This window comes from Hemitrygon akajei, chromosome 20 (genome assembly GCF_048418815.1).
Source record: "Hemitrygon akajei chromosome 20, sHemAka1.3, whole genome shotgun sequence".
NCBI classification, from domain to species: Eukaryota; Metazoa; Chordata; class Chondrichthyes; order Myliobatiformes; family Dasyatidae; genus Hemitrygon; species Hemitrygon akajei.
The window spans coordinates 2624304-2651510 of NC_133143.1; the positions used below are offsets into that span (position 1 = coordinate 2624304).

At 42.9% G+C, this 27207-nt stretch overlaps 1 protein-coding gene across 2 annotated transcripts; it reads right to left on the reverse strand.

Annotated features, from left to right (window-relative positions):
- Nucleotides 1-367: 367 nt before the first annotated feature.
- On the reverse strand, nt 368-22537 carry ccka (cholecystokinin a). 2 transcript variants are annotated; one of them, XM_073024640.1, is made up of 3 exons: nt 22387-22537; nt 11985-12227; nt 368-738 (listed from the first exon to the last, which is right to left on the reverse strand). In XM_073024640.1, the coding sequence occupies exons 2-3, from the start codon at nt 12223-12225 to the stop codon at nt 623-625; spliced, it is 357 nt and encodes a 118-aa protein (XP_072880741.1). In that variant the 5' UTR covers nt 12226-12227; nt 22387-22537; the 3' UTR covers nt 368-622. The 2 variants fall into 2 exon arrangements, with proteins under 2 accessions (XP_072880741.1, XP_072880742.1); XM_073024641.1 differs by lacking the exon at nt 22387-22537 and adding an exon at nt 21209-21621.
- Nucleotides 22538-27207: the final 4670 nt, after the last annotated feature.

The window sequence follows — 27207 nt, forward strand, 5'->3', positions numbered from 1 at the left end:
TACAATGGTTAGTGTGTTTATGGTAGGCTGAAGGGCTGTAGCCCATACAGAGTCCAGCAGAGAAACTCAATCAGTCCCTTTCTTTTGCCTCCGTGTAGTGAATTGTCTATCATCTCCTCTTTGTTTCTATTGGCACCAGCCCTAATCCCCCCTACGCCTCCACTGCAGGCAGTTTACAGAGGTGTGCATCAACTGGAACAGCTGTGTGATTTGTGATGAAACCTGTGCCCAAGGCTAGTTCCTGCGGTCACAAGGGAGTGTGCAAACTCTGCACGGACTGAATCAGAGATCAGGCTCAAACCTGGTCTCTGCAGCTGAGGAACAGAGGTCAATGTTCATGATAGATTACCAAAGCTTTGTAGATTGCTTCTGTTTTGCTTCTTTTATTGAGATGTACTAAATGTTGACAGATGAACACTTAAATTACTTCAGCCTTGTAACATTAGTGTTGATAAGAAATTGGCCAGAATTAAAGGCAATTCTGCAAAGTCCTGTGTGTATATTGCATTATACAATCTTAGAAACCAATTTGCATTATTTACCATAATAAATAGAATTCTAAACAGTGACACAAATTAAATCTTCTGTACAGAATCTGATACTTTTGGGTTATAGTTATATTTTATGCTGAATATTCATATTCTTCAGCACTGCGTCGACCAAAATCCATCCATCCCATGTAATCCCTATCAGATATCCTGTGGGGCAGGTCCAGTTTCTGCAGGGCTCCCAGAGAACCTGACAAAGACAAAGACAACGTTACATATACAGGATATTGTACTTATTCTAAATTTGCTTCATTTATTATCAGAATCAAACAGTGAAGGACTGGAGGCTAACACATTCCCATGATGCTGGGGAAACTGTAGTCTGAAGGAATTTTGGGAGTCTAAACTAATCGGTGTTCCGAGTTACTGGTGAATTTAGCTTCATGTATCTTGTCTCAAAATGGTGATCTTACAAAGTGTAGTTAGAAGTCATAAGAGGAAGGAAATGGAGAGTTCCAACTAATTCTGAAGAAGAATAAAAGGCGTTAATTTGAGATCATTGAGTCTGGAAGAAAATACGGAGAGCTGGTCATATATTTTAATTTGTAAAGGATTGAAAATGTATGTGTTCAGATCAGCCTATGTGGTTTTGTATTAAATCATGCAAAGTTAACATGCAGATGCAGCAGACAATTGGCCAGACAAATCGTATGGTGACCTTCAATATAGTGAGATCTTACTACATTTTATAAGCCCCCAGGGTCTTACTGCACTATATAGGTCCCTGGTATGAGTGTGTATCTGGAATATTGTGCAGAGATGTGTTCTCCTAATGCAAGGAAAGGTAACATTGTGATGGATAGAGTGCCGCTAAGGTTGATTCCTAGGATGTGAGACTTAACCTGTGAGGAGAGATTAAGCAGTCAGATTAAGCACTCTCCTGAGGTTAGAAGAATGAGATGTTATCCTCATGAAATGTTCAAAATCATTGCTAGGTTTTTCTGTGTGGACCGTTCATGTTCTCCCTGTGACTACAGGGCTTTCCCAGAATGCCCGGTTTCCATCCACATCCAAAAGGTGTGTGGGTTGGCAGGCTCAACAGGAAGCTCAGAGACCTCAGCCTTCACCCTGCCTGGTGTAGCTGGATCCCGGACTTCCTGTCAGATCACTGGCAGGTGGTAAGAGTGGGATCCCTCACCTCTTCCCCTCTGACCTTCAACACAGGTGCCCCTCAGAACTGTGTACTAAGTCCCCTCCTTTGCTTTCTATATATCTATGACTGTGTTGTCACTCACAGCACCAATCTGCTAATTAAGTTTGCTGACAACACTACATTGATTGGCCTAATCTCAAATAATAATGAGGCAGCCTACAGGGAAGAAGTCATCTCTCTGACACAGTGGTGTCAAGAAAACAACCTCTCCTTCAATGTCACAAAAACAAAGGAGCTGGTTATGGATTACAGGAGGAATGGAGACAGGCTAACCCTATTGACATCAATGGATCTGGGGTTGAGAGGGTGAACAGCTTTAAGTTCCTCAGCATCCACATCACCGAGGATCTCACCTGGTCTGTGCATACCGGCTGTGTGGTGATAAAAGCACAACAGCACCTCTTTCACATCAGATGGTTGAGGAAGTTTGGTCTGGGCCCCAAAACCCCAAGGACTTTCTACAGGGGCACAACTGAGAGCATCCTGATTGGCTGCATCACTGCCTGGTATGGTGACTGTACCTCCCTTAGTCGCAGGATTCTGCAGAGAGTGGTGTGGACAGCCCAGTACATCTGTAGATGTGAACTTCCCACTATTCAGGACATTTACAGAGACAGGTGTGCAAAAAGGGCCCGAAGGATCATTAGGTACCCAAGTCACCCCAGGTGCAATCTATTCCAGCAGCTACCATCTGGGAAATGGTCCCGCAGCATAAAAGCCAGGACCAACAGGTTCCGAGACAGTTTCTTCCACCAGGCCATCAGACTGATTAATTCATGCTGATACAATTGTATTTCTATGTTATATTGACTGTCCTGTTATATATACTATCTATTATAAATCGCATATTGCACATTTAGACAGAGACATAACATAATAATTTTTCTCTGCTGCATCAGTCAGGGGCAACCATGCACATTGCCCAAGCCTGGGCAGTACGATATGGAGGGCAAGCTGTTGTCCATGTAGCAAACTCTCCATCTCCACACAACTGGTGAACTGATACAGTTTGGCACCAGCAGTTTCGCAGGAGTTGCCAGTCAGCACTGAACTCAGTGTAGGACTGCCTTAGTGACTCCAATTCCAGAGTTTTCCTTCAGGGTTTATTCCCAATGCCTTCCCCATGAGTGGCAGTGGAGGTTTGAGATCAGAGTTTTGCACTGACAATTGGATCCTCCACTTCCTAACTGGAAGACCACAATCTGTGCAGATCGATGATAATATCTCCATCTTGCTGACCTCAGGGGTGTGTGCTCAGCCCACTGCTCTACTCTCTCTATACCCATGACTGTGTGGCTAGGCAGAGCTCAAATACCATCTATAAATTTGCTGATGATACAACCATTGTTGGTAGAATCTCAGGTGGTGATGAGAGGGCGTACAGGAGTGAGATGTGCCAACTAGTGGAGTGGTGCCGCAGCAACAACCTTGCACTTAATATCAGTAAAACGAAAGAGCTGATTGTGGACTTCCAGAAGGGTAAGATGAAGGAACACATACCAATCCTCATAGAGGGATCAGAAGTGGAGAGAGTGAGCAGCTTCAAGTTTCTGGGTGTCAAGATCTCTGAGGATCTAACCTGGTTCCAACATATCGATGTAGTTATAAAGAAGGCAAGACAGCAGCTGTACTTCATTAGGAGTTTGAACGGATTTGGTATGTAACAAAAACACTGAAAAGCTTCTATAGGTGTACTGTGGAGAGCATTCTGACAGGCTGCATCGCTGTCTGGTATGCTGGGGTGGGGGGGGGGGGGGGGGATGGGGTTTACTGAACAGGACCGAAATAAGCTGCAGAGGGTCAACTCCATCTTGGGCACTAGCCAACAAAGTACCTAGGACATCTTCAAGGAGCGGTGTCTCAGAAAGGCAGTGTCCATTATTAATGACCTCCAGCACTCAGGACATGCCCTTTTCTCACTGTTACCATCAGGTAGGAGATACAGAAGCCTGAAGGCACACACTCAGCGATTCAGGAACAGTTTCTTCCTTTCTGCTATCTGATTCCTGAATGAACATTGAACCCGTGAACATTACCTCATTTTAAAAATATACATTATTTCTGTTTTTGCATGATTTTTAATCTATTCAGTATACAAAAAAATAACAATAAATAAATTACATTTTTCTTCTTCTTCTAGATTATGTATCGCATTGAACTGCTGCTGGTAAGTTAACAAATTTCACGTCACGCGCCGGTGATAATAAACCTGATTCTGATTCTGATGAGCCTCATCTGCTTGAAGCGACTGGTTTTAAGATGCCAGTAACTCGTCTTTGCCCCTTCATCCGTCAGTAGAAACGGTTCCACCGGGCTTAGTAGCTAAGCCACACATGAAGGCGAAGAGCTGGACTTGGTTGTTAAAGGCTATTCGAGGCGCACACCATTGGGAGCATTTATAAGTAGTGGGAGCTAGTCCCCATTACCACCCCCTGATTATAACAACATTAAGGATTCAAGGATTTGTATTCCTCATGTATGTGAAGGATGTAAGTGATAAAGTCAATTCAATTCAATTTAGAGTTCAAACCCAGCATCCTCTGTAGGGAATCTCTATATGTCCTCCCTATGGAATGCATGGATTTTACCCAGGTGCTCCAGTTTCCTCACTAAATAGGTTAATTGGTCATCCTATATTATCCCATGATTAGGGTAGGGTTAAATCAGAACTGCAGCGAATCAAAAGATAAGGGGTCAGTGCAGGAACGTGATAGAAGGGTGAAGATCAGCCATGATCATATTGAATAGGGTTGCATGCTGTAAGGCCCATTTTGTATGCTTTTACTAGACTCCAAAGTTTTAAGCATGTAGGTGCCCACTTTCCTGAAGGCTGACAATGGAAGATAGACCAGCTGTTTGCAATGATGTATTATATGAGAAACTAGGCCTTTGTAAATGTCTGTGCAAATTAAAGTCCACAAGTTTTCAGAACATTTGTTTCCAGTGAAATATACCAAGGATTGGGCAATGAATTTCTAGTTTATTCTCTGTTGATAAATTAATGATGAGCAGTAAAAGCAGAAGGTCCTAGGAAATACTCAGTGAGTCAGGCAACATCTGTGGACAGAACAGAGTTCATAGTTCATGACCTTTCAGCAGATCTTTGATCAGAATAGACATAGACCTCAAATGTTAACACTGCTGCTTTCTGCAAAGACTTGTTGATTATTTCCAGCACTTTCTCTTTATATTTGCAGATTTATAACTTCTGTAGAATTTTCCTTTTCAATCATGAGCCAAAGTTTATTTTAAGAAATATTAGAAATGACATTCTCAAACACGAGGAAATCTGCAGATTCTGGAAATTCAAGCAACACACACAAAATGCTGGTGGAACGCAGCAGGCCAGGCAGCTTCTATAGGAAGAAGTACAGTTGATGTTTCGGGCCAAGACCCTTCATCAGGACTAACTGAAGGAAGAGATAGTAAGAGATTTGAAAGTGGGAGGGGGAGATCCGAAATGATAGGAGAAGACAGGAGGGGGAGGGATGAAGCCAAGAGCTGGAAAGTTGATTGGCAAAAGGGATACAGAGCTGGAGAAGGGAAAGGATCATGGGACGGGAGGTGTCGGGAGAAAGAAAGGGGATGGGAGCAATGACATTCTCCTCAGTTCTTCAATGCTCAAGTAACTAATCCATTTTTTTTCAGCATCCTCACTCTCTAAGTCTGATCCCACTTCTGTATTCAGTATTAATCCAGAGCCTATAAAACAGAAGTGTTTTTAGAATTAACTGCCTTGAGCTTAACGCTATGGATTTTGTCTGCAATCCTTATGCAGATTTGAATGAAAACAGTCAAAGTTTGCCAAAACAGGCTGGCTGACATCCCAAGAACAAATTAGTTTTTAAACATGTTAATTTTTTTAGTTGAAGGGTTTTCTTTAAATTTGATATTTTTGTGGATTTTGAAGCATGCATTCCCTTACAGCAGGAAAAGAGGCCACTTAGCCCATTAAGTAGGTGCCAGATCTGAGTATTACCGTCATTCCCATTACCCCAATTTTTTTGTATCAAAGGCCTATTTGATTCTCCTAGCAATCATCAATACAATGGGGATAATATACAGTGGCCAATGCACCTACAAACCTAGAGGAATACAAAAACTGCTGGTGGAACTCAATCAATGGAGCAAACTGAAGAATCAATGTTTCAGGTTGAGACCTTTCATCTTGTGTCCACCCAAAACGTTGACTGTCATTTTCTTCCATAGATGCCTCCCACTGAATTCCTCCAGCATTTTTTGTGTCCCTCCAGATTCCAGTATCTGGTCTCTTTTGTGTCTCCAACTGACCAACCCACATGCCGTTAGGATATGGGTGAAAACTTCAGAACCCAGAAGAACCCACACAGTCACTGGGAGAAGTTGCACACTCCACACAGATGACACCCAAGATCAGAATCAAACCCTAATCCTTGGCATTGTGAGGCACAGCTCTACCAACTGAGTCTATGACTGAGGGAACAAAAATTCTAAGGGTCTGTTCATTTCAGTCTGATGAGGCCAAGATAATGGTGAGCCTTTGTAACTCTCTTCCTGAAGGGATGATGGAAGCAGAGCCTTTGAATATTTTTAAGGTTAAACCAGGAGTGAAAGGTTACTGGGGTGGGGGCATGTAGATTTGATGTTCTATCAGATCCTTTTGCTTCCATCTCGTATATTCACAGTTTAGGCAGAGGGAATCTTTTTACTCTATATAATGTTTCCAGCCGGAATGCTACCACAATTCCTAGGTGGATTAGTAATGTGTTGTCATCTTAGCTAAACATATTCATGATTTACTGAGGTATTAAACAAAAATTACATTCTTCTAACCAAATGGTACAACTGCAATTATCTTATGAATTAACATCCCCCAGGCACAAAGCACCTCTTTTGTCCTTCCAATGGGAGAGATAAATGATGGCAAATTAACCTTGAAGATGGTGTAACATTCCATACAAACATGATTGACATTTTAATTTGCTTTAGAAACATACTCTTGTAAATTGGGTTTCTTGGCCATCATGTTGCAGAGGTTGAAAGCAGAGACCCTTTCTTACAAGGTGGCAGAAGACAGGAACATTTGCTGACATGGTGATGTTTCTCCACAGGTGCAGTTCACTTAATGCCTGTGTTCAGTTTGCTAAGTGAAGGTGGTAATGGGGAACAGAGGGTGGAAGGTTAGTGAGTGAGAGGGTGCTGCAAACCTGAGCTCATTCGACTGTTTGTACCTCAGGAGGGCACTTGCTACTTCACTCAGCTCCTGCTCCTCAGCAGTCTCTTAAAGAATGCCTGGTTAGACTGCTTAGGCTGGAGAAGCTGTGCCCTGTGCCACATTTGGGACTGAGGTCTTCTGCTTTAAGATGTCTCATACTCTGTAAACTTTGGGAGCCAACGCTCACTGGAGGGAAAATGAATGGGTGGGCAGGTGGGGGCTGTAAAACATATCCCTTAAAGTGTGATACATGCACAGGGAAGGAGCAAGGTGTATGAGACTTACAGTTTTTCCAGCCTCAGCATAACACTGCCAGTGCTCCCTCAGCGAACCTGTCCCTAAATGACAGCAAAATATGTTGTCTGATGCCCAAGACACAAACCATTCGGTGAGAATGAATCAAATTACTCTGATGCATCGAGCAGAAGAGGAACAGGAACAGGTACTTCACCCATTCAAGCCTATACTTCCATTCAATGAGATTACTTCAGTCTGTGTCCTTTAAACTAAATCCCTTCATACCCTCAATGAACAAAATTCAACAAATATGGAGTTAACAACTGGCCAGGGAACAATTTCAAATTTCTGTTCACTGTCCCACCCCCCTCAACTCAATATTTAGTTATGTTTCCAAACCTTGTTCCTGAATGGTACACCACTCAGTTTTACATTCTATCCTCTTGGTTCAGCTTTCTGAACTGTTTCCACTCTACCAGCTGTCCTTCATATCTTGGAAACCTTTATCAGATCACCTATGAGTTCCAGAGAGTATGATCCTAGTCGGTTTGACCACCCCGTTGAGATCCTGCTTTTTAGAATGCTTTGGAGGGCATGGCTGTGGGGGAAAGTTTGAAATTGGCAATGGAACACCAAGGTCAAAGAGAAAGTTCATTTTGGTATTACTTGCAAGGTTATGATCACAGAACTGACCCATTGTACCAGACCAATAATACTAGCACATAACAATTAGTCCATTTTCCTCTTACATTGCACCAACTGCATCCTATTTTTCGAGTCTATTATAATCATAGTTAAAGTGGCAACATAAAATGTTTACCCAATCATACTTAATCAAATTTGGCTTTGGGTTTCAATATCTATGCCTAGAGAAAGATTCTACTCCCTCACATCATTTTAAAATTCATCATTCTCTACTGAAGTCCATTGTCTGGGTGATGCCTGGCTGCAAGAAGCAAGCAGCCACCTTCTTACCTGTAAGCATCTCTAACTCCAGGATATTGTCAACCCTTGGATCATGGCTCTTCCACTTTGGTCAAGAACTCATCGACACTCCAAGATGTTTAAAACCCCTCCCACAAGGGCATCTCAAAGTCTCCTAACCAGAAAAATTCACTGAAGAATCAATTTGCCTTTGAAATTCCCAGCCTTACCACATGAGAGACGCCTAACACGCCAGCCAGCACCTGCAGTTACAGCTCCTGCCTGCATCGTCTCATTGACAGCTGATCCTTTTGAGACCTCTAACGTTTCACTTTGGAATGGAAAATTCACGATCAAAAGAAGAATACTGGATACTTCCTGAGCCAGTATCATACAGGAGCAGGAAACTGAAGAATTCATTACACAATTTGGAGATAACATTTAGTAGGAGCCAGAATAATGTGCCAGACTAAAATTTCACAAGCAACAAAATCCCAGTGGTTGCTTAGACTACCTGAGTCCACCTATAACTGGACTGAGCATAGAACAGAGAACATAGAGTACAACCTAGCAACAGGCGCTTTGGCCCATGGTATTGTGCTGAACTAATTAAACACCTAACTGAGTTAGTCCCTACTGCCTACACAACGTTCAGATCCCTCCATAATCTATTCACGTGCCTGTCTATCATACTTGCCTCCATCGCTCCTATGGCAGTACATTGCAGGCACCCACTGTACTCCATGTAAAAAACTGTCCTGCACCTCTTCTTTGAACTTATCCCCTCTCAGCCATAATGCATATATTAGACATTCTGACCCTGGGGAAAGGATATTAGATGTCTTCTCTATCTATGCCTCTCATAATTTTAGAAACCTTTGTCTCCCCTCTGGTCCAGTCAGAAAAATATCCTAGTTTAATCATGTCCAGCAGTCCCTGAAGGGAGAGAAAGCAGAACAGATGAATTGCTGTGCAGGCGTGGTCATGGGCATTATAAGCTCACACCGTTAATAGATTAAAGTTGACTTTGAGGAGTGAGAATAAAACTACAGATAACATGGATAACACTCGGGAGATTCCAAGGATGAACAAAAAATGATTGAGGATAAGGAAAGAGGCAAAGTAAGTACAGTTGCACCAGAGGTGCGTGTACAATGTGCAGAACAAGTCCACAATCTCTCATCAGTGTACAAAATCCTATTGGACTTAACAGAGTGGGTGTGAAGTCTTTTCAACGAGATGGAATCAGGGTCACAGTTGACCATTAGGAAATCCTATCACCAGTGGCTGGTGTATCTTTAGAATTCTCTCTCTAGGAGAGTTGTGGAGGCTCGGTCACCGAATGTGTTTGAGACAGCAAAGCTGAATGATGAAATTTGGGTTAGTACAGGGTTATGATCAGCCATAGTTTTATTGAATGTTGGAGCATGTACACCCTTTCTGGCTTGTTATGTTATAGAGTGATAGTCAAGACAGAAACATGTCTGTTGGCTCACCATGACCGTGCCAACCATCAGAAACCCATCTATACTAAGCCCATGGTCTGTGAGAGACTCCATCATCTTCTCGGACTGTGTATAAAAAATTATTTTACAAAACCTCTTCAAGCTCTTACTATTAAACTTAAATCCAAGGGCCTTCTGTCTTAATTGCCTTCACCATGGAAAAAAGAGATTCTGACCAACCATCCTGTTTATCATTTCTGAATGTTGTTGGTTCACTCCTCAGCCTCATCTGCTGCATGGAAAACGAAGCCAGCTGATCCAACTGTCTCCCATGAAACGAAGCATTCTGTCTCAGGCAGCATCCTGGTGAATCTCCTCTGCCTCTTTCTAGAGTAACACATTCTTCCCATAGTGTGGCAATCAGAGTGGCAATATTACAGATGTGCTCTAGCCAATATTTTAAAAAAGTGTCCCTGCTATTATATTCCATGTTAATGAAGGAAAGCTTTACATATCCTTTCTTCACCACCTTTGCTGATATATTCACAGATCTTTGGATACGTATGCCAAAGTTCAATTGTTCCTCACTGCTCCCAAGGGACAACTATACACACTGTATTTTCTATCCTTATTGACCTCCCAAAGTGGATCACCTCACGCTTATCAGAATTAAATTCCATCTGCCTGTGTAACTTACCGGTTGACAAATATCATGTTGTAGCCTAAGATTATCTTCCTCTTTATCAATAACACCAGTGATTTTTCACATCGTCTGCAAAATTAGATTTTCATGTGATTTGTGTACCTCCTACATTCACAGTTGGATGTCGTGTTTTGTGAACATAAAGCTTACAAATCTAGATCTGAAGGGGCTAACAACAACAGTCAATTAAGTTACAGCCTCGATGTTTGCCCTCTGATTCCTCTCCTGTAAAGTAGGAGATGATGTCCAAGCTATTTAATATTCTTTCCATGGATGAGCAGAAGTGCGAGGGTTGCTCAGCCCAGCACTCTGTGATTGGGAAGAGTGGAACTATGCTATTCTATCCACCTGCCTTCCTTACCCTGTTTCCCTATTGCCCTGTTCCTTTCCCATCCTCCACCCACTCCATCAGCACATCATCCCCACCCTCCTCCCAGAGGACACCCTCTTTCACTGTTCACACCTGCGTTCCCCAACTCTCTAACTTGATTCCTTTCCTATCACATTCAATCATCATCATTCCCATTCTCAAGATTCAAGATTGTTTAATGTCATTTCCAGTACACAAGTATAAAGGAGAATGAAATAATTGTTACTCTGGATCCAATGCTGCACACAAAGTAAAACACAATAAGGTAAGTAACACAACAATAAACATAAATACATTAGGTAGTTTATATAGATTGATTGTGTGCACATAAAGTTATGCTAGGCACAGAAGTGTCTCTACATAATGTGTGACTGACTGGAAGTGGTAAAGTAGTGGCATTTGGGGGTGTGAAAGGGTGGGCTGGTGGTTAGAGGCACTGATTAGCCTTACTGCTTGGGGAGAGTAACTGCTTGTGAGTCTGGTGGTCTTGGTGTGGATCTATGTAGCCTCCTCCCTGATGGGAATGAGAGAGAAACAGTCCATGAGCAGGGTGGGTAGGATCTTCATGATGTTACTGGCCCATTTCCAGTTCCTTTCTGCATTTATGTCCTTGATGGTGGGTAGGCTGGTGCCAGTGATGTATTTGGGGCAGTTTTACTACCTGTTGTAGAGCCTTCCCGCCTGCTGTAGTGCAGTTTCTGCACCATGCAGTGATATAGGATGCTCTCTACTGCACAGCTGTAGAAGGACGTGAATATAATGTGCATAGTCCAGCTCTCTTCAGCCTCCTTTTAAAGTAGAGGTGTTGGTGAGCTTTCCTGATTGTGTAGCGTGTGCACTGAGACCATGCGAGATGTGCATTCCCAGCAGTTTGAAACTGATCACAGTTGCACTGCTGTGCTGCCGATGTAAAGGGGACTTGAGTGGTGCCAGTTCTCCTGAAGTCCATAACTATCTCCTTCATCTTGTTGACATTGAGGAAAAGGTTATTCTCAGGCCTGAGAAGGGAGGAGCAGTTGTGCATCCTGATTATCTGAAGTCCTCTCCTCCACTTGCCTATCAGCCCTCCTCACGTGGATCCATCTATCACTTGCCAGCTCTTGCTCCGCTCCTCCCTCCACTCTTTTATAATAGGTACTTTCCCTCTATCTTTCAGTGCAGACAAAGCATCTCAACCCAAAACACTGACTGTCCAATCCTGCCCCCCCACACACTTCCTGTCTGACCCCCTCGGTGTCTCCAGTAGATCATTTTGTGTTTCAGATTCCAGTCTCTTAGGCCTGCTTTCTTTATCTACTGACCTACAAAATCAAATCGTCAAAAATTTCAATAATTCACCTACTAAGTCCAGTAACAAATGTCAGAAATGGTTGAATCATGAAGTACATCATTGTCCATGGTTGTACTCACCAGTCCTGACTCTCTGGAGGTACCTAGTGAGCAAGGATCCCAAGCTGGCTTTTTGCTCACTATTCAGAACTGGTTTCACCTGGCCAGTGAAGAGGGCTTGTTGAATCTTCCCCTGGTGCATGGGTGCACTGTGCTGCAGCTCACCATCTGGGGGGCCAACGTCGGTTCCACTGCTGAGCCGACCAAAGCAGCCCGAGGACAGAACCGCCAGAAACACACACAAATAGATCCTGCTGATCATAGCTGTAATTAAAGGAAACACACAGGACTATAACACACTGGTTACCCAAATTAAGCAGTCATGAGTCTTCAGTAGTTTTATATCTTACAACCAAACTAATGTGGAACACTGTTGGCAATGAGAGTACCAGACTAACCGTATATATGCAGTTAGAACTATTAACCGCCCTATTTGAGTACCTATTGCACTCGATATAATTCACATCAGCTGACTATGGATCAGAGTTCCATTTTCTATAAATTAAAATGTGGATCCATTGTTAAAACTGGAATCACTACTTGAAAATTCCCTGTTATAGATCCACATCTTAGCCCTCGGGGTTCTTTGTTCTATCCCATCTAACATCACCTTCATCTTTATAGTGACATGCACCCATCTATTGATGTATCCCTCCCCAAATCACTATCCCCCACATCTTTCTTCTTGGTGGATACAGACGAGCAGAATCGATTTGGGATTTGCCTACATTCCCTCATTCTGCCCCTTTGGACCCTGAGTTGACGCACTTTTTTCACAGTCACCTCTTCTCTCCTGATTTTCCTGTAGGATATCTTTGGGCAAATAAAGTCTTTAGTTACACTCACCAAGGATATTTCATGACTCTTGTTACCCTCCTAATTTTTATCCTAAGTTCTTTCTTCCACCCTTTAGATTGCCCAGGAGTTGTCGTTGAAGCAGATAGGATAGTGAAATTGAAGGAGTGTTTAGACAGACACGTAAATGTATAGGGAATGGAGTGATAGATATAGATAATGCAGAAAGGATTAGTTTAGTTAGGCATGGTGCTTGGCACAGACATCATGGCCAACAGGCCTCTTCCTGTGCTCTACTGTTCTGTGTTCCCGTGATGTACTGTTCTGTGTTCTGTGTTCCCGTGATGTACTGTTCTATGTTCCCGTGATGTACTGTTCTGTGTTCTATGTTCCTGTGATGTACTGTTCTATGTTCCCATGATGTACTGTTCTGTGTTTTGTGTTCCCGTGATGTACTGTTCTGTGTTCTGTGCTCCTGTGATGTACTGATCTGTGTTCCCATGATGTATTGTTCTATGTTCTGTGCTCCTGTGATGTACTGTTCTATGTTCCCGTGATGTACTGTTCTGTGTTCTGTGCTCCTGTGATGTACTGTTCTGTGTTTCCATGATGTACTGTTCTATGTTCTATGTTCCTGTGATGTACTGTTCTATGTTCCTGTGATGTACTGTTCTGTGTTCCCATGATGTACTGTTCTATGTTCTATGTTCCTGTGATGTACTGTTCTGTGTTCCTGTGATGTACTTCCTTCCTGTTCCATCTCTCCCTGCCCTAATCCCCCTTTTGTTACAGATCAAGCCTTCAATATTAAGGCAACACGAGTGAATCTGCAGATACTGGAAATAAATAAAAACACAAAATGCTGGCAGAACTCAGCAGGCCAGACAGCATCTATGGGAGGAGGTAGTGACGACGTTTCGGGTTTCTGCCAGCATTTTGTGTTTTTAAGCCTTCAATATTCTTTGTTATCTAAGGTTCCTTAGTCTTGCCATCTTTTACTTTCATCATTATCAGAACATCTAGTTCCTGAACTCTTACTAACTCTCTTTTAATTGTCAGATTTATTTTACATCTGTCCCCAGTCTACTTTTGCTAGGTTCTCTCTAATACTCAACCTTCTCCCAATTTCAGATGACTTGAAGGCCAACTTTATCCTATCAATAACTATCTTGAAACTTACAAAATTATAATTGCTGCTCTCAAAGTGTTCTCCCAACAGCATTTCCACCAGCTTCCCAGTTCTATTTCCTAAGATAAGGTTGAGAAATGTCCTGTCTCTGGTAGGACTCTACATATTGTCTCAAAAAACTTTCTTGGACATATGAAATATGTTTTGTCCCTTCCACTATGGTAATTCCAGTCAATGCTGGGAAAAGTTAAATTTCCCCATGACTATAACCCTACTATTCTTACAGCTTTCTTTTTTTGTAATTTATTTTTTTATTGAAGTTCATCAAACAAACATTTCCATAAGATGTATTTCAGACATTGTACATATATATCATATAATCATATATATCACAAATTTCCACAAAGTATTTATCTGAGGTATACACTTATAGAAAAGAGAGGAAAGAAAAAACAAGCAAAAGGAAAGAACTATGTACAAGTAGGGAGTGATCTTTTTTTTAAACAACAGATTCATTGATTTGTGAGAATAAAATCAGACCTATGAGGCATTATGTAGTTAAACCATTTTTCCCAGTATGAATCAAATTGTTCCAGCTTATGATTAACAGATGCTGTTATCTTCTCCATTTTGTAAATCTCCATTGTAATTTCCATCCATGTATTTAAAGTTGGGCTCTCCTGTGATAACCATTTCCTAGTAAGAGTCTTTTTACCAGCCACCAACAATATATTCATTAAATATTTATCTCTTTTTAACCACTCTTGAGGTATATATCCAAAATATATGGTCTTACTCTCTAAGGGTATTTCACATTTAAAGATGTCTTGTAGGGCATTGTGTATCCCCATCCAATAGTTTTTGATAACAGGGCAGTCCCAAAAAATATGATAATGATTTGCATTTTGATTTCCACAATTTCTCCAGCAAACAGGGAGGTTACTATCATAATGGGATTTCTGAGAGGGTGTAATAAAATATCTTATCAAGTTTTTCCATCCAAACTCCCTCCATTTCTATGAACTGGTACACTTCCATTGATACCTCCATATTGTTGTCCATTCTTCCTCAGATATAATTATCCCTCCTTCCTTCTCCCATTTTGTTTTAATGTATGAAGTCGAATGTGTTTTAAGATTTGACAACCCCTTATACATGCTTGAAATGATTCTACTACCATTATCTGAATTATATGCTTTTCTAAATAGCTCTATCAAGCATGTATTTGCCTTGGTTACATTTTTAAGCATCTTATTAATATATTGTCTCATCTGTAAATACCGATAAAAATCTTGTTTTTCTAGTAAGTATTTCTCTTTAAGCATTTCAAAGCTGAACAGTGTTCCTTCTTTCATTATGTTGCAAAGAACTGTTATTCCTTTAGCTGTCCAGTCCTTAAATCTAGCATCCAATTTATTTGGTGTAAAATCCGAGTCATATGCACACCATTTAAAAATTGCAATATCTCCCTCTAGATTATATTCTTTTATAGTAGTTTTCCATATTTTAAGAGTCAATTTCACCCATGGGTTATCAATAGTATTTATGTACCTTTGCAGGTTGTTATCAGCCAAAATTGCTTGCATGGGGAAGTACCCGCTCCTCAATGTTTTTCCATTGAGCGTCATATGATGGGTTGCACCAACATATCACAGCTCTCAACTGTGCTGCAAAATAATAATCTCTAAGGTAGGCCCCATCCCCCTTTTTCCTTTGCTAATTGCGAAGTTGTGAGATGAACTCTAGGCCTTTTACCCTGCCAAATGTACCTTGATAGCATCTTGTTCCATTCATTGAATTGATTTTGATGAATCTCTATTGGTAGGGTCTGAAAGAGATATAACAGTCTGGGCAGTATATTCATTTTAATAGACTCAATCCTTGAACTGAGACTGAGAAAAGGAATCAGGTTCCATCTTGCCACATCTTCCTTAATTTTTTTATATAGAGGCTGATAATTACATTCTGATAATTTTGCCAAATCTTTTGGTATAATGATGCCCAAATATTTGAAAGACTCTGTGTGCCATGCCCAGGGGTATCGACTTTCAATTTCTCTTGGAGGGCTATAGTAATATGAAAGTAATTGGGTTTTATCTATGTTGATCTTGTATCCTGATAATTGACCATATTATTCAAAGGATTGCATCAATTTAGGCAAAGAGTATGTTAGTTGCCCTAGATAGATCAAGATATCATCCGCATAACAAGCCAATTTATGCTCTGTCCCTTTAATAGTAATTCCCCTGATATCTTCATTTTGTCTGATGTATTGAGCTAATGGTTCCAGATATAACGCGAAGAGTAGTGGTGACCATGCACAACCCTGTCTCGTGCCCCTTTCTAGGGTAAGACTATTTGATACATATCCATTAATTTTAATCTTAGCAGTAGGATTGTCATATAGTGTCTGTATAGTTTTAATAATTGTGTCTTGGAAACCAAATCTATGTAAAACTCTGTAAAGGAAATTCCAATTAACCAAATCAAATGCTGTTTCAGCGTCCACGCTTATCACTATTGCTTCGATTTTATTTTTTTGTATATGATCCATAATGTGGAGTGTCCTTCGTATATTGTCTTGTGTCTGGCGTTGTCGTATAAAACCTGTCTGATTGTTATGTATCAGTATGGGTAGAAACTCCTCTAATCGTTTGGCCATGATGGAGTTAAATAACCTATAATCTACGTTAAGAACAGATATTGGTCTAAATGACCCGCATTCCATTTTATCCTTGCCTTCTTTCGGTATAGCTGAGATTATTGCTTCCTTCCAACTGGGTGGAATTATATTTTCTGCTATCTTTTTTTTCAGTTTCCATGCCAGTATTTTCATAGATTTCAATCCACTTTCATAATGTCTCTGTTTCAGAAACATTAAGTTTTTCCTGATTTCTTGCGTAGCCATATTATTTATTTCATCCCTAGTTTTTTTAATTTCCCCTAATGTATCCTGTGCCAAATTCAATTTGTGTTTTTTCTCTAGTTCCTTCAGCCTATTTTGTAATTCCTCTAATGTTTTATTCCTTATTTTTTCTTATATGAAGATATCGCTATAATTTTCCCTCTTAAGACCGCCTTCAGAGTATCCCATAAAATGGGAGGTGAAACCTCTCCATTATCATTAAATTCTAAGTAGAGACCAATTTCTTTTTTAATTTGTTCCTTAAAGTACGGATCATTGAGTAGACTTGAATTTAGTTTCCATACAGTATTCTTTGGTTGTAGGTCAAAATCAACAGATAAATATATAGGGGCATGGTCACTTACATCTGTTGTCCCAATTCCACAGGTGTTTATTTTGTCTTTGTCTTTTCCAAATGTTATGAAATAGTCTATTCTTGTATATACAGAATGGGGAGCAGAATAATGAGTGTAATCCCTTCTGTCAGGGAAAAGGTCCCTCCATATGTCAATTAAACCAACATCCTCAAAAAGTGTATTAACTTTCTTGTGTAAAGATTTTGTTTCATAGGTTTTTCTATTGGAAGAGTCTAAGTTTGGTTGTAATTATAAATTTAAGTCTCCCCCACATATCAGGAGACCTTCTGTTTCCGTTACCATAAAATCAGTAATTTTTTGAAAGAAACCAATATCACTTCCCGGGGGTGCGTATATATTCAATAGAGTAACTAAATTGCCGTCTATATTCCCCTTCCCAGAATATATCTGCCCTCTTTATCTCCCATTTCGAATACTTTTTCAAAATTTACCTTACTTGAGATAAGAATAGCAACTCCTCTCCTATGTCCTGATTCATATGAGGAGAAAAACAGATTAGTGAAGCCCATACTCTTTAGTTTTTTATGCTTATTATCACTTAAATGAGTTTCCTGTAAATATACTACATGGGCTTGTTCTTTTTTTCATTTTGGATAAAATTATCTTAAGTTTGATTGGATTTAATTGCCCATTGACATTAAAAGAAATGAATTTTACCTTGTCCTTAGCCATCTGTATTTATCTGTCAATGTATCATTGAAATTAGAATAAAACTTAATTGATCTACTCCTTGAACAAATAAGAACCAAGAAACTCAAATAACAACAAAAATGGCAACAAACATGTGATTCCAAGATTGAGGTCTCTAGTAGATGACCCTGCATTGAGCTAGAGGAAATGTCTAGCTGTGGGGGATAACCCCTCCTACTTGTGAGTTGAGGGCCCCCATTGTAGTATTCATAAAAGTCAGTGAACAAATCCATTACACAGAAAAGGTTTCCCTGTGTACTCCTCCTATATATATATGTGTGTGTGTGTGTGTGTGTGTGTGTGTATACACACACACACACACACACACACACATATATATATATATACACACACATACACACACACACATTACATACATACACATATATATTCTCATTTTGGTGGGGAAAAAGGAGTAAGTGAGTGAATAAAGAATAACAACTAATTAATATAAAATCCACATTATAATCAGTGTTTCTTGAGATAGGTATATCACCATGTACTTTTGCTTCTGTTTAGCTTCTCAACATTTTTAAAGTTAGCCAAACCTTATGGTTCTTCTGAAGGGGGTGAGGACTGTCTTTGGGAAACTCCCGGTCCCTTCCTGATATATTTCTCTCGGCCTCCTCCCGTCTCCTGCCTTCTCGATTCTCGCACTACTTCCCAAGCGGAGAGGGATAATATCTCAGCCAGGCTTTCCCTCGTTTTGGTCATGCTGACGGGCAACCCTCTGGCCTTCATGTCTGTAGTCGCCTCTTCCACTGTCTGGTACAACTACGTCCCGTTGTCATAAAACACTCGAAGTTTAGCAGGGTACGGAGTTTGAAATCTAATCTTATTTTGCTTTAGTACTCGCTTTACTTCGGAGTATTCTTTACGTTTCTGGAGGACCGCGGGGGGGGGGTAATCTTGGTCGAAGTATATTAATTTATCATCGAAAAACACTCTCTTCTTACCCCAGGCCCTTCGTAGAATCTCCGCCTTGGTGCTGTACCGAAGGAATTTAATTATTATTGAGCGTGGTTTTCTATCCTGGGTAGGTTTTGGGACTAACGCACAGTGGGCTCTTTCGACTTCCAGCTTCTTAGCCGAGGGAAGATCCAGTGCGTCCCGCAGTAACTTTCCGACAAACTCCGTCATAGACGAGCCCTCCACGCCTTCGGGAACGTTGTAGGTTCTGATATTTTTTGCTGTGATCTTCCCTCCAGGTCAAGCAGTTTACCTTCTTGGTGATGTAATATTTTTATTGTCTTACTCAGTATCCATTCCACATTTTGAACCCAATCTTCCACCTTCTCAATGCGAGTCTCTGCCACCGCTATTTTTTGATTAACGCTGGCGAGCTCTGCCTTAATATCATGGAGCTGCTGCTTTATATCTTTCTGGACCTCCATTATTTCTTTCAGGATTTCAAAGACATTCGCCACTTCGATTGAACAAGGCCCGGCATCCCCCTCGCTCACACGCGGTTGGGTCGGAGAGCCGCTCGCTGCACTCCTCCAGAGTCTCTTTTTTTATTTCCGTTCTTTTTCCCCATTCTTGCCCCTCTTTTCAGTTCAAATATTTTTCGAAAAATATTATATTTGACGGGTTAATGGGGCTTAATACGCATTTTTCCGGAGGAGATAGTGACTTAAGCTGCCATTCTCGACAACGACGTCACCGGAAAAACCTTCTTACAGCTTTCTGTGATATATTTATATATCTGTTCCTCCAATTTCTGCAGACTGTTAGGGTGCTGTTACTATAACCACGAGAAAGTGATTGACCATCTCTTGCTCCTGAATTTAATTAGTGCAGTAGTTATATTTGGGAGTAGGCATGAAGTGATACCAGCGATGAGGTGCCGAGGTACCGGTGCAGTGGTACAGGTGCGGAGGTACTGGTGCAGAGGTGCAGTGGTACAGGTGCGGAGGTACTGGTGCGGAGGTGCAGTGGTACAGGTGCGGAGGTACTGGTGCGGAGATGCAGTGGTACAGGTGCGGAGGTGCAGTGGCACAGGTGTGGAGGTAGTGGTGCGGAGGTACTGGTGCGGAGATGCAGTGGTACCGGTGCGGAGGTGCAGTGGTACAGGTGCGGAGGTACTGGTGCGGAGATGCAGTGGTACCGGTGCGGTGCAGTGGTACCGGTGCGGAGGTACTGGTGCGGAGGTGCAGTGGTACAGGTGCGGAGGTACTGGTGCGGAGGTGCAGTGGTACAGGTGCGGAGGTGCAGTGGTACAGGTGCGGAGGTACTGGTGCGGAGGTGCAGTGGTACAGGTGCGGAGGTACTGGTGCGGAGGTGCAGTGGTACAGGTGCGGAGGTACTGGTGCGGAGGTGCAGTGGTACAGGTGCGGAGGTGCGGTAGTATCGGTGCAGAGGTACGGTCGCTATGGAGCTGAGGTACTCTAGTAATGTAATATATTCATTATCAGACCCTGGTGAAGAAATATGATATGAGGGTTATTCCTAAATTTATAAGTTTTCCTTTACAGATTTGTAATCCAGAATTGCCTGGAGTTTTCTGTCTGAATTGCCTGTTCCGTACTGTCCACGATCAACATTTTCTTTCCACGCATTGCACGTTTTAATATGTAATTTTACAGTAAAGATGGAAAAGGCTGAATCGCTGTAGGATTGACCAGGTGCACTCTGACTCAGAGGGTCAAGCTGTTCTTAAATGTCAGCAAGATCTCCACATAATTACAATAACGCACGGTGAATGAAAAAGCAAACATTTTCTACTATGCAACCCTTTGTAAAGCGGACTCAACTCCTTACCGGTTTATTGAAATACTGTCCGCTCGGGAGGACACGGACTTTAAAAACTTTATTTGACAAATGCGCACAAAGGATGGATTTAAGCCGAGGAGTGCGAACAAAACCCGCAGACAAGTATGATCATTACGGTTTGCACCCGGCCCAAACTCACAGCGACTCCGATTAGTGTGCATAGATCACCCGGACTCAACATCAGCCCAGGTAGATCAGCATTGGGTATGCTGCCTGCGAGCTTACCGGGGATATTTTCTTGGGTAACCGTCCCTCAGCCTTCACATCGGGTTGTTGTATGCATTGATTGAGCGTGTTCTGAAATAACTGTTCACTACACCTCAGCAACCTGCAGTATATTGGAATAGGGAGCGATTGCCAGGCACTGCTCATTCTGAGACAGGAGTTGCTGGCATTTTAAATTCGATCACTGACATAAAACTCTGGGATCAACAGATTTGGTGGCCCGAATGGGCTCTTTAGGGGCCGTTTGGTTCATGAGTGTAATATCACCTGTAGAAACGTGTCGCGACCGCTGGGGAAATGCACAAGCAATGCCAAAACCCTGCTCAGGAGAAGGAACCAGAGCAGCCCATACCTTAACCAGCAGCGCCGACGTCTTGACCAATTAATCCACCTCTCGACCAGTACGGTTAACTTCTTGACCAGCAGGACCATCCATCTCCTAGCCAGTGGAGTTCTCCTGACCAGGCTTGCTAAGACCGCTTCAGTGACACGGTCCCTACGAGATAGGGTCTATCTCCACACCCACCCAGCCTCTGACTGTTCGGATTGTTCCCGTCTGTATGATATACACGCCGCTATGGAGAGCGGGCTATTGCCTCGCCTCACCGCGCAGCTGAAGGAACGGCACAGACCGATACAGTTTGGCACCAGCGGAGTCGCGGGAGTTGAACTCAACGCGGGACTGTCGTAGCGACTGCAGCTCCGGAAATTTTCCTCGGGTTTACTCTCGAAGTGGTGGGTGGTGCAGCCACAAGGCAGCGGAGGATCTCCGCGATCAGGTGGGCTGCCAACCACGGCTGACTAGCCCAGTCTGCCCGAAGCGACTGGTTTTAAGGTGCCAGTAACCCGCCTTTACCCCTCCTCCTGTCGGTAGAAAGGTTTCCGCAGGGCTGAGTGGCTGAGCCACACGTGAAGCAGCCTCATCCGTCCCGGTAAAGATCGCTGCTCACTCCGGGTCTCGATCAATCGGCTTTGCCGGACTTGCTGCTTAATTCCAGCACGTCCAGTTTCTGTACGTTTGACCCCGATTCCCCACCTTTCGCTACGCTTTTCCCCATCGCCAGTGAAAGGGCATTCAAGATACACCAGAACTGGTGCAGCCAAGCAGGGGCGGCCACGGGTTCGAACCCTCAAATCCCCCAAATAACCTCCGGACTCACGTAACCATTCCACTTTGAAATATTTTTCTGTGGCAAAATTATCAAAAAATGTGAATTGGCCCCATGCTAAATAAACTGTCCTTAAATCCACATGCTAATACTCACGGAAAGAATCCAGTGAATAGTTTTAGTGGAGATGTCCAGTATTGTGATCGGCCGGGTGGAAGTTCTCGCCCCGAGCCAGTTTAAATGCTGACTGCGTTGCATCGGGGGGTGCAACCCCTTGCTGGGGTACAGGAACACCGAGCCACCTCCCCCGTACTGGATTTCACCTCTCTTGCAAAAAGATAGGCGATACTTTTAAGCTCCGCTCCGGAGGTCGATTCTCTGAAAAGATATAAAAATGCCAGAAAGAGTAAACAGTCCTTACCCGCTGGTGTCGGGAGTCCAGACCTTGCACAGTCAGCGAGTTGTCGGTGAGCCCGCAGACGCGCAGTGGGTTGCCGGAGCACTATTTATAAGGGAGGCGACGATGGCTGGCACTGACGTGGTGGAGTTGGGCGAGGTGGGGCGGTGGCGAGAGCTGATAGCAGAGGGAGGTGCAGGCAGCCGACCAGTCTCCGCGATGTCAGATGTTTCCTTTATCGTGTGACCGTCTCCGAGCACTGTCCGGTCCTTCGGACTAGGAGGGGTCGCTGTTCCCATAGAGGCCAGTCAACTTGTAACCAGCTAAGCGGTTGGGAGAAGGATTGGTGAGAATACACATTCATTGTACGCAGTTCGCCCGCTGTTTTTCCATTTACTGTCCTGATGTACTTACCTATGGCATGATCTATCTGGATGTCGTTAATAAATTAGTACCAACACCCAGATCAGGGCTGCACGTGGAGACTACGCTGACTTAGAGGAGATTAGAGGCCGCAGAAGCCGTCAGTGGGCACTGTCACCGAAGGTCGAAGGATCGAATCCTACCGCAGTGGTTTATACTCAAGGAGCAACTCTCCAGCAGTGCCGTCCCGGGTGGATGCAATATGAAATTCCAGGCACTTTGATGAAGCAGGCCAGGAGAATTCTCTCCAGGAACCTCCTCACCCCCTAACAGCACCAAGCAAGATTATATGCCATGGCCGCACACACGTCTAGGGATCTTACCGTGTATATCCTTGCATATACAGTCTCCTATACAGTATCCTGAATATACAGTACCGTGCAAAAGTTTTAGTCACATATATATCGCTGGGGTGCCTAAGACTTTTGCACAGTTCTGTATTTGCCCACGTGAGTTTGTAAATCTGGCAGGAACAAAAGATGTTGGGAAAGGTGAGGATAGAGCACCACGGGAGGGGTATGGCTCAGGGGGCAGAGAAGAGATGCCGGGGCAGTTGGAGTTGCAGGTGTAGGCACAGCAACCGGAGATACCAGGCAAGGTAATTTGATTTCAAGCAATTGGTTTATTGATCTTTATGAAATATCTCTCTGGTGATTCCAGGTCCATCCACTCACCTTTTCCCTTTTTCCAAACATGCTTCTCCTCTCTCTGGCCCCTTCCTGCTCTCAGTCCACAAGAGACCCATATCAGAATCAGCTTTATCAACACTCATACATGTCATGAAACTTGTTTATTTTTGCAGCAGCAGTACAGTGCAATACATTAAATTATATAATACTGTGCAAAAGTCTTAGGACCCTAATATATATATGGCTAAGACTTTCGCACATTATTGTAGATACTCAACTGGCTGCGAAGTGCTCTGTGACTGTATGATATTCAAAGCGAAGACACTTCTTCAATAAGCCTCCCTCTGCAGTCCCTGCACATAGAACCTGCAACTCCAATCGATTCAGATCTGACCAATCTGGTCCATGCTACCTCACATCACCCCCAACCCTATGCCAGAGAACTCTTCCCTCCTCAGGTCGAGTAGGTACCCAAAGTACCTCCTATCCTGGAGAATGTGTCTCCCAGGGAAATGGATCCCTCCATGTGCACCCTACCCTGGATAATTGCTCTCGCTATGTAACCCCTAACCTAGTGAGTGGGGCCATTTTCCTCATCCTAGTCAACTGAGGAAAAACATGCAGGGCAATCGCTCAAAGTGAACGTGCTCATAACCTGAGTGTTTTCAGTGTTTCTGACATTTCAGCGGCTACATCAGCACCCCATGCAAATCCTGTTATCACCCATGTGGTGGAAGTGAGACTCTTCAGGATAGGATGGTGCCGCTGGTCAATTGGTTTATCTCAGCCCCATTTTAATTATTTGGGTCATCTGATATATATTCAGCAGTGAACTTATGTCACCTTGTGGTGCAAATAACACAGACAGAGTAGTGAAGAAGACGTCTAGCTTGCTTGCTTTCATAGGCAGAGGCACTGAGTACAAGACATGGGACATCATATATAGCCATCCGTTGGTCTCAAGAACCTTGTACCTTGGGAAGTTTCCAGGGCGCAGGTCTGGGCAGGGTTGTATGGGAGACCATATGCCCATGCTCCCCTCTCCATGCTACCGATATTGTCCAAGGGAAGGGCAAGGGCTGATACAGCTTGGCACCAGTGTCGTCACAGAGCAATGTGTGGTTAAGTGCCTTGCTTAAGGACACAACACGCTGCCTTAGCTGAGGCTCGAACTAGTGACTTACAGATCACTAGACCAACGCCTTAACCACTTGGCCATGTGCTTGGCCAAGTGGGACATCATATTGTAGCAATATCAAACACTTGGAATTTTGTGTGTTGTTCTGGTCACCACACTAGAAGAAGGATATGGTAGCAATGCAGAGATAACAGAAGAGATTCACCAAGTTGTGGCCTGGAATGGAGTACTTTAGTTGCAAGAAGGTATTGGATAAACTGGGATTATTGTCACTGGTGTGCAGGAGGCTGAGGAGTGAAATTACAATGTTTTATAAAATGATCAGAGATAGTCAGAGTCTTTTTCCAATGGTAGAGTAGACTAACAGTAGAGGACATGGGTAAGAGGGGAAAGATTTAAAGAAGGTCTGAGAGGGTATCTTTTCACACATGGGGTAGTGGGTATGTGGAACACGCAGGCCCTAACTCAGAGAGCCATTGACCTTGACAGCATCTTCAGCAAGCACGAGGAAGATTCAGCCCACTGTTACAAAGCTACGGATCAGGGTTGGTAATCAGGAGCTTGGGCAAAGAATGTCAACTCAATGAAAAGAGAGGTGGTGAGGCTTTCAGGGTAGTGCAGAAGAAGGTAGGCTACCAGTGTTGAAGCAGTTATATTTGGAGATTGTTAAGAAGTCAGAACTGGTGGTGTGGTCTGATCTCATGGGATTCAGGGCTTCAGGAGATTGCAAAGATGGATGGGAGAGTTTTAAATTCTGTTCCAGCCAGAACCAATGGAAGTTTTCAAACTGTGGCAAGTGTAGGGGACAGTGTGAGATAGGGAACAGACAACTTCAGCTTTACTGAATTGAACCTAATGAGAGGGTTAATTGGATAATGGAGAATAATTTAATTCTGATGTGGAGGTGAATAAGGATCATATATCCACATATATTCATGGGGAGTGATGTGTCAGAGGCTTGAAAGTAAATAGAAACACACCGAAACATAGAAAACCTACAGCACAATACAGGCCCTTCGGCCCACATTGCTGTGCTGAACATGTACTTACTTTAGAAATTACCTAGGCTTATCCATAGCCCACTATTTTTCTAAGTTCCATGTACCTATCTAGAAGCCTCTTAAAAGACTGTATTGTATCTGCCTCCACCACAGTTGCTGGTGCCCATTTCACACACTCATCACTCTCTGCATAAAAAACTGAACCCTGACATCCCCTCTGTACCTACTTCTAAGCACCTTAAAATGGTGCCCTATTGTGTTAGCTATTTCAGCCCTGGGAAAAAGCCTCTGACTATCCACACGATCAATGCCTCTCATGATCTTATACACCTCTATCAAGTCGCTGCTCATCCTCCATCATTCCAAGGAGAAAAGGCCAAGTACACTCAACCTATTCTCATCAGACATGCTCCCCAATCCAGGCAACATCCTTGTAAATATCCTCTGCACCCTTTCTATGGTTTCTACATCCTTCCTGTAGTGAGGCGACCGGAACTGAGTACAGTACTCCAAGTGGGGTCTGACCAGGGTTCTACATAGTTGTAACATTACCTCTCAGCTCTTGAACTCAATCCCATGGTTGATGAAGGCCAATGCACTGTATTCTTCTTAACCACAGAGTCAACCTGCACAGCTGCTTTGAGCGTCCTATGGACTCGGACCCCAAGATCCCTCTGATCCTCTCATATTTGACCTACCAAAATGAACCAACTCACATTTAGCTGGGTTGAACTGCATCTGCCACTTCTCAGTCCAGTTTTGCATCCTATCAATGTCCCGCTGTAACCTCTGACAGCCCTCCACACTATCCACAACACCTCCAACCTTTGTGTCATCAGCAAACTTACTAATCCATCCCTCCACTTCCTCATCCAGGTCATTTATAAAAATCATGAGGAGAATAGGTCCCAGAACAGATCCCTGAGGCACACCACTGGTCACCAACCTCCATGCAGAAATTGGTGCAATTACAAACCTTGCATGCACAAGATCACAAAATAAAGAGGGTAGATGATAAATACAATAAAAATGACAAGCAGCAGAAATGGTGCAAAATTGTGCACCCTTGTCAAACAGTAGAATGCAGTGTAAGGGAATAACAATAAATGACAAACTTGTCAGTGTTACATACATTCCAAAATTAATAAATAAAACTTTTTAAAATATAAAAGATGGAATGGAGGAGCAGAATTAGAACATTTGACCTATCGTGTCTGCTCCGCCACTCCATCATGGCTCCAACAACACCATTCTTCTACCCTTCTCCCCGGTAACCTTTGACACCCTGTCTAACCAAGAACCTATCAGCCTCTGCTTTGAATATAGCCAATGACTTGGCCTTCACAGCCATCCATGGCAATAAATTCCACAGATTCCCCACCCCCTGGTTAAAGAAATTCCACTTCATTTCTGTCCCAAAAGGACACCATTGTATTCTGAGGCTGTGCCCTCTGGACTAGACTCATCCACTATAGGGAACACTCTGCCTTGGCCTTTCAACGCTCAATGGGTTTCAAACTTCAGTGAGTACAGGCCCAGAGCTATCAAACACTTTCTCATACGTTGACTCTTTTATTCCCAGAATAATTCTTGTGAACCTCCTCCAATGCCAGCACATCTTTTAAAAAAGTAAATGCCAAAACTGTTTACAATG

Excerpts from the sequence above, each read along its gene's own strand:
- ccka (XM_073024640.1), bottom strand. The coding sequence starts at position 12,225 with ATGATCAGCAGGATCTATTTGTGTGTGTTTCTGGCGGTTCTGTCCTCG. Across the intron at positions 739-11,984 it reads CCTCCAGAGAGTCAGGACTG|GTTCTCTGGGAGCCCTGCAG; the intron begins GTGAGTACAACC and ends TGTCTTTGTCAG.